The sequence below is a fragment of the Miscanthus floridulus genome, chromosome 2 (assembly GCF_019320115.1).
Source record: "Miscanthus floridulus cultivar M001 chromosome 2, ASM1932011v1, whole genome shotgun sequence".
In the NCBI taxonomy this organism is placed as follows: domain Eukaryota; kingdom Viridiplantae; phylum Streptophyta; class Magnoliopsida; order Poales; family Poaceae; genus Miscanthus; species Miscanthus floridulus.
Genome location: NC_089581.1, coordinates 109,169,277 through 109,184,647, shown reverse-complemented (window position 1 = coordinate 109,184,647; position 15,371 = coordinate 109,169,277). Strand labels below are relative to the sequence as shown.

The following is a 15,371-nucleotide window of genomic DNA, read 5'->3' as shown; positions in this document are numbered from 1 at the left end:
ACATATACTTGTAATAAGAATATCATAGGAATCTACCTCACCCACTATACACTAAGGTTATTACATCTATCATTAATGGTCTATTCCCTTAATGTCATTATACTTAATTCCTATCATTACATTCACCCCTGCTCTAGCCATGCCAGTATGTTGACTGATAGATATTCCTTTATTATTTAATAAATATTTATTCCATTGTTTTCCTATGGTAAAATATAAATAACGATACCTGAAATACTTCCGGTAAAATGCTATAATGGTGTTCTATGCGCTTGCGGAATCCTTAATATTATATTTGCACTCACAAATGTCAACATCCATCTACAAGCAATCAAATTCAATTGCACCCAACATCAACAAACAGAAATACGACGCCTAAGACTAAACCTTCGCATGAACATACACAAATCAGGAACAAACATTGAATATCATAATAACAACAATCGGATCTACAACTTCTAAACATGAACTGAATGAAAAACGCAACGACAAAACAAATCCACGCCGGAGAAGACTATGACTCCAACTCAGCCTAGGGGTCCGCTTTTGCCTACAGCTCCGACTCCACCTCCGCCTCCACCTTCGCCTCAGCCTTGACCTCCGGCTCCGCCTCCGCCTCAGCCTCAACCTCCACCTCTGTCTCCACCTAAGCAAAACAGAAGAGCAGAAAAGAAAATCAAATCTGCGAAATTCCAACAAAAAACAAGTAAACAACGATGGGATCTACAACATCTGATCATAAACTGAAAATAAAACTCACCAATGACGGCAAATCAACGACGAAGAGCCCCTCTGCCTCGGCCTTTGACTCTGCCTCTGCAAAACATAAGAGCAGAGAGAACATCAAAATGATGAAAATCCAACCAAAATCAGGTCAAAACGGCGGGATCTAAAACATCTGATAAAAAAACTAGAAGGAAAACTCACCAACGACGGCAAAATCGACGATGGAGAGCCCCTCCTCCTCGGACTCCGCCTCTACAAAACAAAAGAGCAGAGAGAACATCAAAATCAAAAAAATTCAACCAAAATCAGGTCGACAAAGATGTTATCTAAAACATCTGATAAAAAACTGGAAGGAAAACTCACGAACGACGGCAAAATAGACGACGGAGAGCCCCATTGCCTCGGGCTCCGCCTCCGCCTCCTAAGCGGGGAAGACGAAATGAATGGTGAAAGGAAATGAACAGTTCAAAGAGATAATGTGCGTGCTTCCCAAAAACAAGATGACATGTGGGACACGAACGTCAAAGACAACGCGGAGGAGGGAGACGGACAGGACGACGCCGCAGGAGATGGATGGGCGCAAATCTGATGGCCAAAAAAAGCGTGTGACAAAGACCAACAAATCACACGGGCAAAGATAGCTTTTGTGAAATAAAAAGAAGAAAAAAGACCTCAACTAACATAAATATTCCAAAGAAATCACGTCTATCAGTATACCGTGGAGTGGCAAACAGAACCTTCGGCTGTTTCTTTTCTTTTAACATAAAATAAAAAAAAGTAGCGATGTGGAGAATACGATTGCGTCTCGATTGGCCTGCAGGAAGGTCGGTTGGTGGTCATCTTCTCTTTCTATTTCTGCTTTCCTTATAAGGCTCTGATCTTCTTATACAATGGCGGAACCAGGATGATGCATGAGACTTATTCCATATATATTCAAAGTTATACAATGCAAATACGTAATAATATACTCCCTCCGTCCTAACATATAAGGTGTAACAACTTTTTAATCATGTCTCATAATATAAGACGTGTGGTTTCTCTAGACGCACGTGAAATTAGTTCTTTGGCCTAACCAAAAGTGGTTACGCCTTATATATTAGGGCGGAGTGAGTACATGACTATATATAAATCCATAGCAATAAGGATTTGGGGTGGATGTAGAAGCTTTTTTCTTTGTCTTTGTTGTTTTTTCTATAATGACATACATTTGTTTCTTTAATCAAAATACTGGGTATTCCCAGGAATACCTGAAATAACCGCTGGCGCCGGCTGCCTCAGTTCTTCTTATAAAGGTGTGACTGTCTAGAAGAAATACCAACATATGTTATTTCTTTGACGTGGGAGGGAAAAAGATGCCATTCAGTGATTTACAGATAGTCTTTGAGTATGAGAGCATTTTTTGATAGAGTATTTTTTCAACTGCAGAGGTATATCGTCTATTACGTATGGACATATATGTCATTCAACAATTGGATGCCGTTTAGACTGCCCTCAAACAATTCATAGAATCGTCCTTAATTTATAATCATCTCACATAATGCGTGTCCTTAATTTATCCTAATCCCATTGTTCGCGTTGCTCAGACGCCATCTATACCAGGAGCCCTAACCACCCTAACTACCGTCCTCTGGCTCCTGCGCGCGTAATCACCTGCATTGCTCACTCGGAATCGCACTGAAACTACTCGCAGTCTACCACTTCTTTTGAGCAAGAAGACTAGCTACTCTAACGTGTGTTAGTGACACGGACTGATTCTCTCTTATGCATGCTTATAAGTGACTAATTAATCGCCATGCTCTTTGTTTAAGCCATTGGGAATAAGCTTCTGTCGCGGCCGGCTCTAATCGTGCCCGGGCGTTTGCTTTGCTTTGTACTAGCTTTTGTTAGTTTATTTAGTTGGCCTCATGCTTACGCTTTAGGGTCGGGATTCGCCGACTAACGTAGGACGTGGCACATCTGATTCCGATGCGATAAGAGACTGCTAAAAGTTTGCAGCACAAAAAAAGCAAGTACACACCGCTACAAACTTTAAGCATGCAGCAAGCCTTTGTTTAATTAGCTGACTGTGTTTCCAGAGTTCAGCAGGTAAACCCGATCTGCATTAGGACAGGGAGATAAGATTAACGGATGGCCAAAAGGAGTCGCACTGCTTGTTCAACTAACGACGACCGGCGGGCGGCGCATTTTTTGCATGGTGAAGCAAGGACGCTAGAATTTTGGTTCTCTTGTACGCCCCCACTAAAAAGTGGTCCCTCCATTCTAAATGATAAGTGATTTCAATAATTTTGGACACTTAAAGCATCTCAAGTTTGACTAAAATTATAGAGAAAAACTATAAAGATTTGTGAAATCAAATAGGTATACTATGAAAATATAATTAATGAAGAATTTAATGATACTTAGTTATCATCTTAAATGATATTATCTTTTTGTATAAATTTGGTAAAACTTAAGATGCTTTGACTGTCAAAGATTCTCACAATGACTTATAATTTGGGATGGAGGGAGTAGCTATCATAGTTGGCGCGCGTTAGACTTGGACAAACGAGCATAGTTTCTTCTTATTCATCTTTTTATCGGTTTCAAACCATGGGAAATGAGGAGAGGAGACACCGATGCTCGATCCAACCCGGCTGCCGAGTCAAGTAGTGCCCGGCAAAAGGAGAGGGAGCATCCCATTCCCATGCATCTCGCCTCGGCGTCGGCGAGATCAACGGAGAAAAGTGCGCGCGCGCGCGGGCGAGCAGCGGAGTTTTCTGGGCGCGCGGCGCCATCCACGATCCACCACATCCATTCATCCATGCATGCGTCAAGTCCACCTCGTGATCCCACACTGCCAGACACCACATCGTGCAACATGCATGCATGAGCGAAAGCGCTCTAGCTAGCGTACGCGACCCAAAAGAGGGGAATCTTTTTTTTTTAAGCTAAGAGGGGAATCTTTTCTGTTAAGCGCATCACGCCGAATCGCAAGCTAACATTCTGAATTCTGATCCTGGAGCACCGTCCTTCTCCTGTGTTCTGTGCATGTCTAAGGATAGCCTCAGGACACGCACAACGCAAGAAAGTTAGGCTCCACGTTTGCAACAAGAAAGATTAGGACTATATCTATCCATACATGCATGATCTCTCATGGTTCCATCGCCCTGCTCATCAAAAAGAGGATTGCATCATGTAGCAGCTTCTCTCTCTCTCTCTCTCTCTCTCTCTCTCTCTCTCTCTCTCTCTCTCTCTCTGCAGCTTCTCTCTCTCTCTCTCTCTCTCTCTCTCTCTCTTCTCCGAGGCCATCTCTCTCTCTCTCTGTCATAATGCATTCCTGGGCATTTGTTTCTGTTTTGTGCCAGTTGATGACAATGAGTCAATGATTTTTGTGCAGACTAACCATATGCGAGACCACCAACCTAAGTACTGTATATGGCATGGAACCATACTGTAGAGGTGAGGTCCGAGCAACACATACACATCAACATGGTGCGTTGAGAAACCCTCGGTGCCGGCTCAAATAGAAGTAACGGTCTATGTAAATAGAAAAAAAAAATGAACCTAAGAACATCTCGAGCATTAGCCTCAAATCAGGGCCCCCATTTAAGACGTGGGTGCCCACCCTCATTTTTGTTGGCCCAACAAATTTAATTTCATCCATTCCAGTAGCAGCCCCCAAACAAAGCCTCCAAAATCCATATCAGGAGAAGGAGGGGGGGGGGGGGGGGAGCCACCACCAGCCATCGGGAATGGAGGAAACGCCGCATCCGCATTGCGTCCGTGCATGCCCTGCGCCGCCGGTCATTGGGAAGGTGGGAGCCGCCGCATCCGCATGGGATCTTCGCTGCCAGCCATCGGCAAAGGAGGCCGCCAGGGGAGGAACAAGGGATGCCGTCAGGGAAGAGGACAGAGCGAGGGGAGCGAGCGCCAGGCGGTTCCGTATGTGTGCGGGAGAGGCAATGCAGGATGGGGGCCGAGGGGTGAGCCCCCAAGAATGAGGCCTGGAGAGTACCCAAATTTCGGGGCCTAAGTAGGGGCCCGGTTGGAGCACATTTTTGCCCTGAGTCCCCCATATTGTCATATCAGGCCCAATTTGAAATTTGGCCCATGGTGGCCCATGGGGGGTTTAGTACTACCTTGGTTGTTAAAGGTGGGGTTAGACCAACATATAAGGCTTCTAAAGTCCATCCTACCATTCCTGAGTCAATCCTTTTACGCGAAGCGATAACGAAAGCATAAGTGGAATGGTGATAGGTATGGTTCACTCAGCGTGTAGAGTAGATCTGAGCCATTTGAACTCTGGGGTGTTAAACATATTTAGCTATGGAAGCTCAAGCATGTGCTCTCTGTTTCTTATATTCTGCTAAGCAAAGACTTACCAATTGCTATACTTAAAAAAAGTTTTTTTTTAATGTGGCCAGAAATAGTTTACTGCTTGGCTTGCCTCTACTTGTGTGTCAACGATTTCTAGAGACACGCATTGAAACCTACCTGACCCTAGAGATCGATTTCTAGAGACGATTCAAAATACAACCACCTCTAGAGAAATAGTTTACAGAATTTGCAAATCAGTGCTCTATAACTAAAGCGAGATGGATCTAACCCAACCCAACCCAAAAAACTAGGATAGAGTCAACCCATCCCACATGGTTTCCCATACCAAACATACGCTAAATGGTTCATTCATAGTCCAATTTCTCTAATCAATTTGCTTGAGATATGTTCTCTCTGTATTCAAATACTCTCTTTTCCTATATATAATTTAATATAGTACCGCTTCAAATCATTTTAGCTTTGACAAAGCTTATATGTATCTTGAAATATACTTTTATAGTATATTTATTTGGTGTTACACAAATAATGTCATTCCTTTATAAAAATTTGGTTAAATTTTAGATAATTTGACTAAGAAGAAACTAGAATTGCATATTTTATAGGACATGGTGGTATTAATGTACTTTTTATAAAAAAAATTTGGGGAATCATACTTTTTATAAACTTAGTTAAAGTTTTATAAAAGTTTAACTTGAGACCTAAATTTTAGAACGGATGAAATACATATGACCCATGTCACTTGATTTTGCTTCCCAATCATACATTCATCAATCTCCTACAACTAAAAAGAACAAAGTGTGGATATTTTTTGGTGCGACATTTATTTTGGTTAGTCCGTCTGCCCACGCCTGCGATCCCATGACATCTTAATTACTGATTGATCGTGCCATTCTCCTTGATTGAATATTGCCTGTCATGTGATAGAGGAATCACGACAAAATAGAAAGTAGAAAATTATTGTGCTATCCATATACACATTGCATGTTTGCATGCACCAGCATACATGGCAACGAGCAAAAGGAAAGAGAATTAACACAGAAGAAAAGAGAATTAAGACAAAAGGAACCTCTTTGCATTTCTGAGAACCTTGCCAAATCTGCCTACATTTAATTACTTCCCCTCTTTGCATTTGCAAAAGGGACAGCTTTTTCCTCCTTTCATTTGGTTTCACGCTCACGTGTTCCATCGCCCTCGCTTGTTGTTTCTTGCGTGAACCATAGTTGATGTCATCTGTCTTTAATGGCACAGCCTCCCAATCCCAAGAGAAGGTCCCTACCTCTCCCTGACTGGAGATCTGGCCCGCCAGAGGATCATCTCGAGTCCATTGGGCAGCGTCTTGCGTCAGGCCACGACGCGGCGTCCTTCCGATCTGCTTGCTCCCCATGGCACGCCGTTGTTCCGTTCGTGACCTTCGGGCCGCTCCTGCTGCTCCCGTTTGACCACGACTCAGACCGCGTCGGCTTCTACTGCGTCCCAAAGAAGAAGGTCTTGTCCAAGACGCTGCCCGATGTGCGCAGCAAGGTGGTGTGTGGCTCCTCGTGTGGGTGGCTGGAGCTCATGGACGAGGCAGCATCTGTGACGCTACTGAATCCATTCGCCGGTGCCTGTGCCCCCCGCGTTGAGCTCCCGCCAGCAGGCGAACATGTCGCGGCGGTGTCCTCATCGGAACGCGTGTCTAGGGTCCATGGCCTGTGGGTCCTCCATCCCACCAACGGCTACAGGAACGCAGATGTCGCAGGCAGAGCCATCAAGCTAGAAGACATGAGAGATGTGTTCTTCCGTGAGATCGTGCTCTCGACGCCGCCTGACGTCGCCGGTCGCGAGTGCGTGGCCATGGCCATGCTCGGGTGCTCCACGGAGGTCGTGTTCTGTCGGGTTGGAGTCGACAGCCCATGGACGCTGCTCGACACCAAACTGGAGTTCTCCATAGGGTCCATCGTCCACTGCCAAGACAAGTTCTTGGCGATCGACTGGACTGGAGAAATCTCCGTCTGCAGCAGCAACGCTGCCGGCACTACTCCAACCGCGATGCTGCTGCCATCGCTGTCGCCACCTGCAGAGCTCTGCCACCGCAGCTACCTGGAATCAAACGGTGAGCTACACATTGTGGGTGCCATGGTGAGCACGTTCCAGGAGACACAGAGCTTCACCTACAGCAGCATGATCTACAAATGCAACCTCCACGATCGTACGCCGAAGTGGTCCAGGGTGAGGGACATCGGTGATCAGACACTATTCGTGTCTAAACATTTCAATGAAAGCTTCAGTGGAACAAGTGTATTCAAGTACAAGGAGAACAAAATCTACATGTCTGAGCCATTGTATGGGGATCCATACGACTTGGTCCATTGACTGGAGATCGTTGATATTGCTACCGGCGCATCCAAAATGAAGCCCGTCCAGGAAAAGATGTAGGGTTCCGAGGCTCTAGGTTGGATTCTACCCAATCTCTAGAAGCTCTAGAATTTATGAGCCTGCGACACCGCGCACTCCGTGACTGTGTTAAATTCATAAACTTTGCCTTTTGGATTAAATGTCAGTTTAACGTTGGTATTTAATTTAACAGTATTGTTATCTTATCGTGTGATCCGTGTGTTTTTAGTACAAATTATTAGTTATCCCATAGCAACGCACGGGCACATTACCTAGTGAACTAATAAAATTACAGTGGGACCCATACATGATCTTCTTCCTTGGGCCCTGTTTAGTTCCACCAAATTCCCAACTTTTACACTATGCAAAAAGAAGATTTTCCATCACATCAAACTTGCGGTACATGTATGGATTACTAAATGTTGATGAAATCAAAAACTAATTGCACAGTTTGGTTGTACTTTGCCAGACGAACGTTTTAAACCTAATTAGTCAACGATTGAACAATTATTACCAAATAAAAACAAAACGATACTGTAGCAACAGTGTTGCTACAGTGTTTTAGGCGTCGCCAACTCGGCGCAACTAAACGAGGCCTTGTTTACTCTCTAGTTCACACTTTGTTAGTATTCACGTAAGCACACATGCTCGTGTGGCCGCACGGCCTATCTCAACCGTGATTCCTCCCTACCTCCCATTGTAGCACGAACCTTGAAGCAATACCCCTTCCCCTACGAACACAAATCTCAAAGCAAAATGGATGGCCGAGGTAACACTTGGGGCCACAAGGGTATGGGCAGGGATGAAAACGGATCGGATACGAACGGATATCACTCATATTATATTTGTTTTCATATTTTTGTTCGGATTCGAATTCGGACACGGATAGCGTTCGGATACATATACGAATACGGATTGACTCGGTTACGGATACGAATAATGAGTATCGAATACGGTATGAATCGGATTCGGAGAAGGTCGGATACAAATATCTATTCGGATATTGAGTAAAAGCAGCATATATATAGTTCATTTTTTCATTTGAGAAAGTTTGAACAAAATGTAGTTCAAATTTCACAAGTGTGTGACATGGTTTCAGAAAGTCTATATGAGATTCAAGAATTTGTGACTAGTGTTTGATAAAACTTTCTCAAATGACAAAATGAGCTATGTAACAATTGTAGATCTTACTGAGATGATCAAACTTGGTATTCAGAGTTTTTTCATCTGAGGTCATTTAGTATCTCATTTGAGCAAGTTTGACCAAGTCAAATTTGGTCAAATGAAAAAACAACACTTTGACTCTAGTATTATGAACTCTAAATGACTTCAAATTGAAACGTTTTGAATACCAAGTTTGTTCAACTCATCAAGATCTACAATTGTTGTTTTGGTCAACTTTCCATTTGAGATAGTTTGGACGGTTCAAATTTGTGATTTTTAAATTTTGACGCCTACAAACTAGTTTTCGGAACCCTAGATTGTCTCAAATTGAAAAGTTTTGAATACCACATTTGTTAAGCTCATCAAGATCTACAATCCTTATATAGGCCATTTTTTCATTTGAGAAAGTTTGAATAAAATGTAGTTCAAATTTCACAAGTGTGTGACATAGTTTTAGAAAGTCTATATGAGATTCAAGAATTTGTGACTAGTGTTTGATAAAACTTTCTCAAATGACAAAATGAGCTATGTAACAATTGTAGATCTTGATGAGATGATCAAACTTGGTATTCAGAGTTTTTTTCATCTGAGGTCATTTAGTGTCTCATTTGAGCAAGTTTGACCAAGTCAAATTTGGTCAAATGAAAAAACAACACTTTGACTCTAGTATTATGAACTCTAAATGACTTCAAATTGAAACGTTTTGAATACCAAGTTTGTTCAACTCATCAATATCTACAATTGTTGTTTTGGTCAACTTTCCATTTGAGATAGTTTGGATGGTTCAAATTTGTGATTTTTAAATTTCGACGCCTACAAACTAGTTATCAAAACCCTAGATTGTCTCAAATTGAAAAGTTTTGAATACCAAGTTTGTTAAGCTCATCAAGATCTACAATCCTTATATAGGCCATTTTTTCATTTGAGAAAGTTTAAATAAAATGTAGTTTAAATTTCACAAGTGTGTGACATGGTTTCAGAAAGTCTATATGAGATTCAAGAATTTATGACTAGTGTTTGATAAAACTTTCTCAAATGGGAAAATGAGCTATGTAACAATTGTAGATCTTGCTGAGATGATCAAACTTGGTATTCAGAGTTTTTTCATCTGAGGTCATTTAGTGTCTCATTTGAGCAAGTTTGACCAAGTCAAATTTGGTCAAATAAAAAAACAATACTTTGACTCTAGTATTATGAACTCTAAATGACTTCAAATTAAAAAGTTTTGAATATCAAGTTTGTTAAACTCATCAAGATCTACAATTGTTGTTTTGGTCAACTTTCCATTTGAGATAGTTTGGATGGTTCAAATTTGTGATTTTTAAATTTTAACGCCTACAAACTAGTTTTTGGAACCCTAGATTGTCTCAAATTGAAAAGTTTTGAATACCAAGTTTGTTTAGCTCATCAAGATCTACAATCCTTATATAGGCCATTTTTTCATTTGAGAAAATTTGAACAAAATGTAATTCAAATTTCACAAGTGTGTGACATGGTTTTAGAAAGTCTATATGAGATTCAAGAATTTGTGACTAGTGTTTGATAAAACTTTCTCAAATGATAAAATGAGTTATGTAACAATTGTATATCTTGCTGAGATGATCAAACTTGGTATTCAGAGTTTTTTCATCTGAGGTCATTTAGTGTATCATTTGAGCAAGTTTGACCAAGTCAAATTTGGTCAAATGAAAAAATAACACTTTGACTCTAGTATTATGAACTCTAAATGACTTCAAATTGAAAAGTTTTGAATACTAAGTTTGTTCAACTTCTCAAGATATACAATTGTTGTTTTGGTCAACTTTCCATTTGAGATAGTTTGGACGGTTCAAATTTGTGATTTTTAAATTTCGACGCCTACAAACTAGTTTTCGGAACCCTAGATTGTCTCAAATTGAAAAGTTTTGAATACCAAGTTTGTTCAGCTCATCAAGATCTACAATCCTTATATAGGCCATTTTTTCATTTGAGAAAGTTTGAAAAATATCCGGATAATATCCGTTTTAATAATCCGGATATATCCGATAATTATCCGGATTATCCGATATCCGCCGGATATCGATGATATTACATCCGTATTTGATATCCGCCTAAGATATCCGTTTTATTATCCGTATCCGAAAAAAATTACGGATATCCGAGTAACTATCCAGATAAGTGTTCATATTTGTTCGGTCGAACGGACGGTCGAATAAATATCCGTACCGTTTTCATCCATAGGTATGGGTATGTGGAAAGTCCACTCTCAGGATAGTTAGCACCCACATCAAAAGTTGAAGCGTTTATTGCGGGTTTTGACTTGAGATGAACCATTGGACACGCAAGTTCGGGCCATGAAACACCATCAAATATATGGTTCGGGAATTTAGATGGCACATATACAAACTTAGGATTTTAGGAACCATTAGCTCAATGGTAATTTGGTGAATAGAAATTTACTAAATCGTCCCTAACTTATCTTGCTTGAGCATTAGATCTGTTGTTCGATGGTAATCAAGCGACCTGCTATAATGAAGGTAAAGATTACTCGGGAAAAAAAATTCAAGGTAAAGATTTCCTCATGGCCATGCATGCAATACAGGAAATAGATAAACATGAAAAATGGCAAGGAAAAAAGAAAAGAAAAGAAAAGAAGTTCGTTGACGTAAATTAGGGTTCGAGGCTTTATTGTTAGGTTGCGTTTGGATGTTAGTATTTAGCCCTGGAATATGGATTTGGCATTGGGTACCAACAAATACCTGTTGTTTGGACGACTTTAGTATTAGGGAACGGAATCAAGCGCCAATGCCACGAAAATATCCCGCCAGTCTTGCGCGAGCCCGCCCACGATTCCGAGTGCTCCGGCTCCGTATTCACCTGAATCGGCCATTTCCCCTCCCCCGCGCGTACCTCTTCGTCTCCGCGCCCACAAAAAATAAAACGCTCCTACCTGCTGAGGTTAACGAGCGGGAGGCGACCCCGGGAGGACGATGCCACCGCTATAGGTACCCTCTCTCAGTCACCTCCCTGCCTCCCCCACCGTATCCACCCCTCCCCGTCACCTCCTCCACCACATCTGCCCCTAACCGTCACCTCCCCGCCTTCCCCACCGCATTCGCCCTACCCGCCCATAGCCGACACCATCAGCTCCCTCACCAGCGCCCTCCGCGCTCTCTCCTCCCTGACAACCCACCGCCAAGTCCGTCGCCGCGCTTCGCTTCCTCCCGGTCGTCCGCTCCATCCACGGCGCCGCGGCCTCCTCCCCGTTCCCTTGGACTTCCATCCATCCTCCATTATTTCCCCTCTCTCCCTGCTGGTCAATCTCACGAATAAGGGAGTTTGTTTTGGATGGCTGGTCGAATCCCTAAGCCCCCTCTCTCATCTATGGCACTCCATTGCAGTACACAGAGAAACCCTAATGATGTCTTACATTAATTTTTTAGATTGCTCTCAAAGCGTTGGGTCCTCTTCAGGTCAATTGATGAATTGAAGGTATGTGATTCTTAGTTGTTGTGTTATTGTTGTACATCGTGAAGTTTATTGTCGTATGTTGTTGTGCTGTTGTGTTTAGAATTTTATTTCTTACAAGTGATGCATGTGCATTGTAGCTATACAATGTCAGATATTGAATTGGTTTCTTGTATAACTGAAGAAAATAAAAGAAGAAAGAGGAGGCGGATTGTTTTGACAGAACTTTACTTTCCAACCCAAGACAGCAAGCTAAGCAATATTAAATGATAACCTTTCCAACCCAAGACTAAAAGCTAAGCAAGATAGCTACCCAACCAACCTAGGTTACAAGGATGATAACATCAAGTACTAGTAAACCTTAACATAGGATTCAAATTATGACTCAACATTCAACTAATGGTCTAACTAAACTAACTCAAATCAAAACAAAAGTAGGAGCAAGTATGGTCAAGGACACTTGCCTTAGGCTTAGAAATGCATAATAACTCGAACTCTGGGTCTTCGGGATCCATCGATGGCTTCTCTTCTATCATGGCAAACTTCGAGCGCATAGACATACAAGCAAACATATACAAATAAATAAAAGTAGTACACCAAACAAGATATACAACTTATTAAAAGGTTACTCACATGTAGGTCTTGTTTCTACGATCGCGTGAGCACAAAAACCGCGGAAAACGGAGATCGGACGAAAAAGATATGGACTCCAAAAGATTTATCGGGAGGAGGGGCAATTTAGGTATTTCACTTGAAACACGCAGAAATAAATGAAATAATTAGTACTGGCAGGATTAAACAATGATAGAAATATATATTGGAAAGATGGAACTGAAAGAATTGAATTCGGATTAGATATGAGCAAATAATAGATGCAAAGGATGGAATTTAAATGAACCAGGGACCTATCTACAATTTCTAAAAATATTTTATTTGCGAAATAGCCCTTCTTCTTCCTCTGGATGGGATCGGTCAGAGAGGAGGTTGTTGCTCATGCTACAGTGCTGGGGCCAGAAGAGAAGGGGCCTTGGCCATGGAGGGAAACAGGGCCGGCCAAGGGGAAGTTGGCGGCGGGGGCTGGCGACCGGCCAGGGAGAGCCGCGTGAGGGAAGAGCTGGGCTGGGGCCGCGACACAGCAAGCAGCAAAGCTACACAGGGGCTCGCGTAGGGGCACAGGGAGGAGAGGGGGCGGCCTCGGCCAGAGGCTCAACCAGCAGGGGCAAGGGATGGCCGACAGGGCCAGGCAGCGGTGCTATAGTGCTAGCCCACGGCCTGGGGCTAGCCATGAGGGCAAGGGATGGCCGACAATGGTGATGCTCACCGGAGAAGGAAAGGAAAGGATGGGGAATGGGGTCATATGGTGATGGATTCACGAAATGAAATGAGAGATGGTGTAGAGGAGATCGATACAAACCTCGTGATGGTCTCAGAATTCACAGGGGACACCAAAGTTGGCCGAAAAACCTCGCCGAACCTTCGTCGTCGCAACTTCGGCGATAGATGTAGGGCTAACGGATTGGCAGCTCGCAAAACCAATCATACTTTTGTGATCAATGCGAGAAGGGGCCAGAAGAGAAGGGGCCTTGGCCGTGGAGGGAAATAGGGCCGGCCAAGGGGAAGCTGGCGGCGGGGGCTGGCAACCGGCCAGGGAGAGCTGCGCGAGGGCAGAGCCGGGCTAGGGCCGCGACACAGCAAGCAGCAAAGCTACACAAGGGCTCGCATAGAGGCACAGGCAGGATAGGGGCGGTCTCGGCTAGAGGCTCGGCCAGCAGGGGCAAGGGATGGCCAATAGGGCCTGGCAGCGGCATGGTAGCGCTAGCCCACGGCCTGGGGCTGGCCACGAGGGCAAGGGATGGCCGACAATGGTGATGCTCACCGAAGAAGGAAAAGAAAGTATGGGGAACGCGTCATACGATGATGGATTCATGAAACGAAATGAGAGATGGTGTAGAGGAGATTGATACGAACCTCGTGATGGTCTCGGAATTCGTAGGGGACACTAGAGTAGGCCGAAAAACCTCGCCGAACCTTCATTGTCGCAACTTCAGCGATAGATGTAGGGCAAACGGATTGGCAGCTCACAAAACCAATCTACTTTTACACTGTTAAGCCGGGTTACTTGTCCATGAACCGATCCTTAGAATCCAAGCAAGAACGAGCACAATCCATTCCACCAATTCCAATAATCCACCAGAAAACATTTACCCAAAATCTGGCACACACCTCCACCAAAATCAACCATCCTGCCGGATTTCTATTCACCATGTTGCTATAAACATTACCAACCCAAGTTGCATAAATCATTAATCAATATTAAATGATAACCTTTCCAACCCAAGATAGCAAGCTAAGCAAGACAGCTACCCAACCAACCCATGTTACAAGGATGACAACATCAAGTTCTAGTAAACCCTAACATAGGATTCAAATTATGACTCAGCATGCAACTAATGGTCTAACTAAACTAACTCAAATCAAAACAAAAGTAGGAGCAAGTATGGTCAAGTACACTTGCCTTAGGCTTAGAAATGCATAATAACTCGAACTCTAGGTCTTCAGGATCCATCGATGACTTCTCTTCTATCATGGCAAACTTCGAGCGCATAGACATACAAACAAACATATACAAATTAATAAAATCAGTACACCAAACATGATATACAACTTCTTAAAAGGTTACTCATGTGTAGGTCTTGTTTCTACGATCGTGTGAGCGCAAAAACCGCTGAAAACGGAGACCGAACGGAAAAGATATGGACTCCGGAAGATTTATCGGGAGGAGGGGCAATTTAGGTATTTCACTTGAAACACGCAGAAATAAATGAAATAATTAGTACTGGTAGGATTAAACAATGATAAAAATATATATTGGAAAGATGGAACTAAAAGAATTGAATTCGGATTAGATATGAGCAAATAATAGATGAAAAGGATGGAATTTAAATGAACCAGGGACCTATCTACAATTTCTAAAAATATTTTATTTGTGAAATAGCCCTTCTTCTTCCTCTGGATGGGATCGGTCAGAGAGGAGGTTGTTGCTCGCACTACAGTGCTGGGGCCAGAAGAGAAGGGGCCTTGGCCATGGAGGGAACCAGGGCCGGCCAAGGGGAAGTTGGCGGCGGGGGCTGGCGACTGGCTAGGGAGAGCCGCGCGAGGGTAGAGCTGGGCTGGGGCCGCGACACAGCAAGCAGCAAAGCTACACAGGGGCTTGCGCAGGGGCACAGGGAGGAGAGGGGTGGCCTCGGCCAGAGGCTTAGCCAGCGGGGGCAAGGGATGGCCGACAGGGCCAGGCAGCGGCGCTGTAGTGCTAGCCCACGGCCTGGGGCTGGCCACGAGGGCAA

At 43.3% G+C, this 15,371-nt stretch overlaps 1 protein-coding gene across 1 annotated transcript; it reads right to left on the bottom strand.

The window, feature by feature from the left end:
* Nucleotides 1-515: 515 nt before the first annotated feature.
* LOC136539338 (uncharacterized) lies at nt 516-1,171 on the bottom strand. Its single transcript, XM_066531292.1, has 4 exons — nt 1,090-1,171; nt 928-978; nt 761-816; nt 516-646 (listed from the first exon to the last, which is right to left on the bottom strand). The coding sequence occupies exons 1-4, from the start codon at nt 1,121-1,123 to the stop codon at nt 551-553; spliced, it is 237 nt and encodes a 78-aa protein (XP_066387389.1). The 5' UTR covers nt 1,124-1,171; the 3' UTR covers nt 516-550.
* Between the last annotated feature and the right edge of the window lie 14,200 nt (nt 1,172-15,371).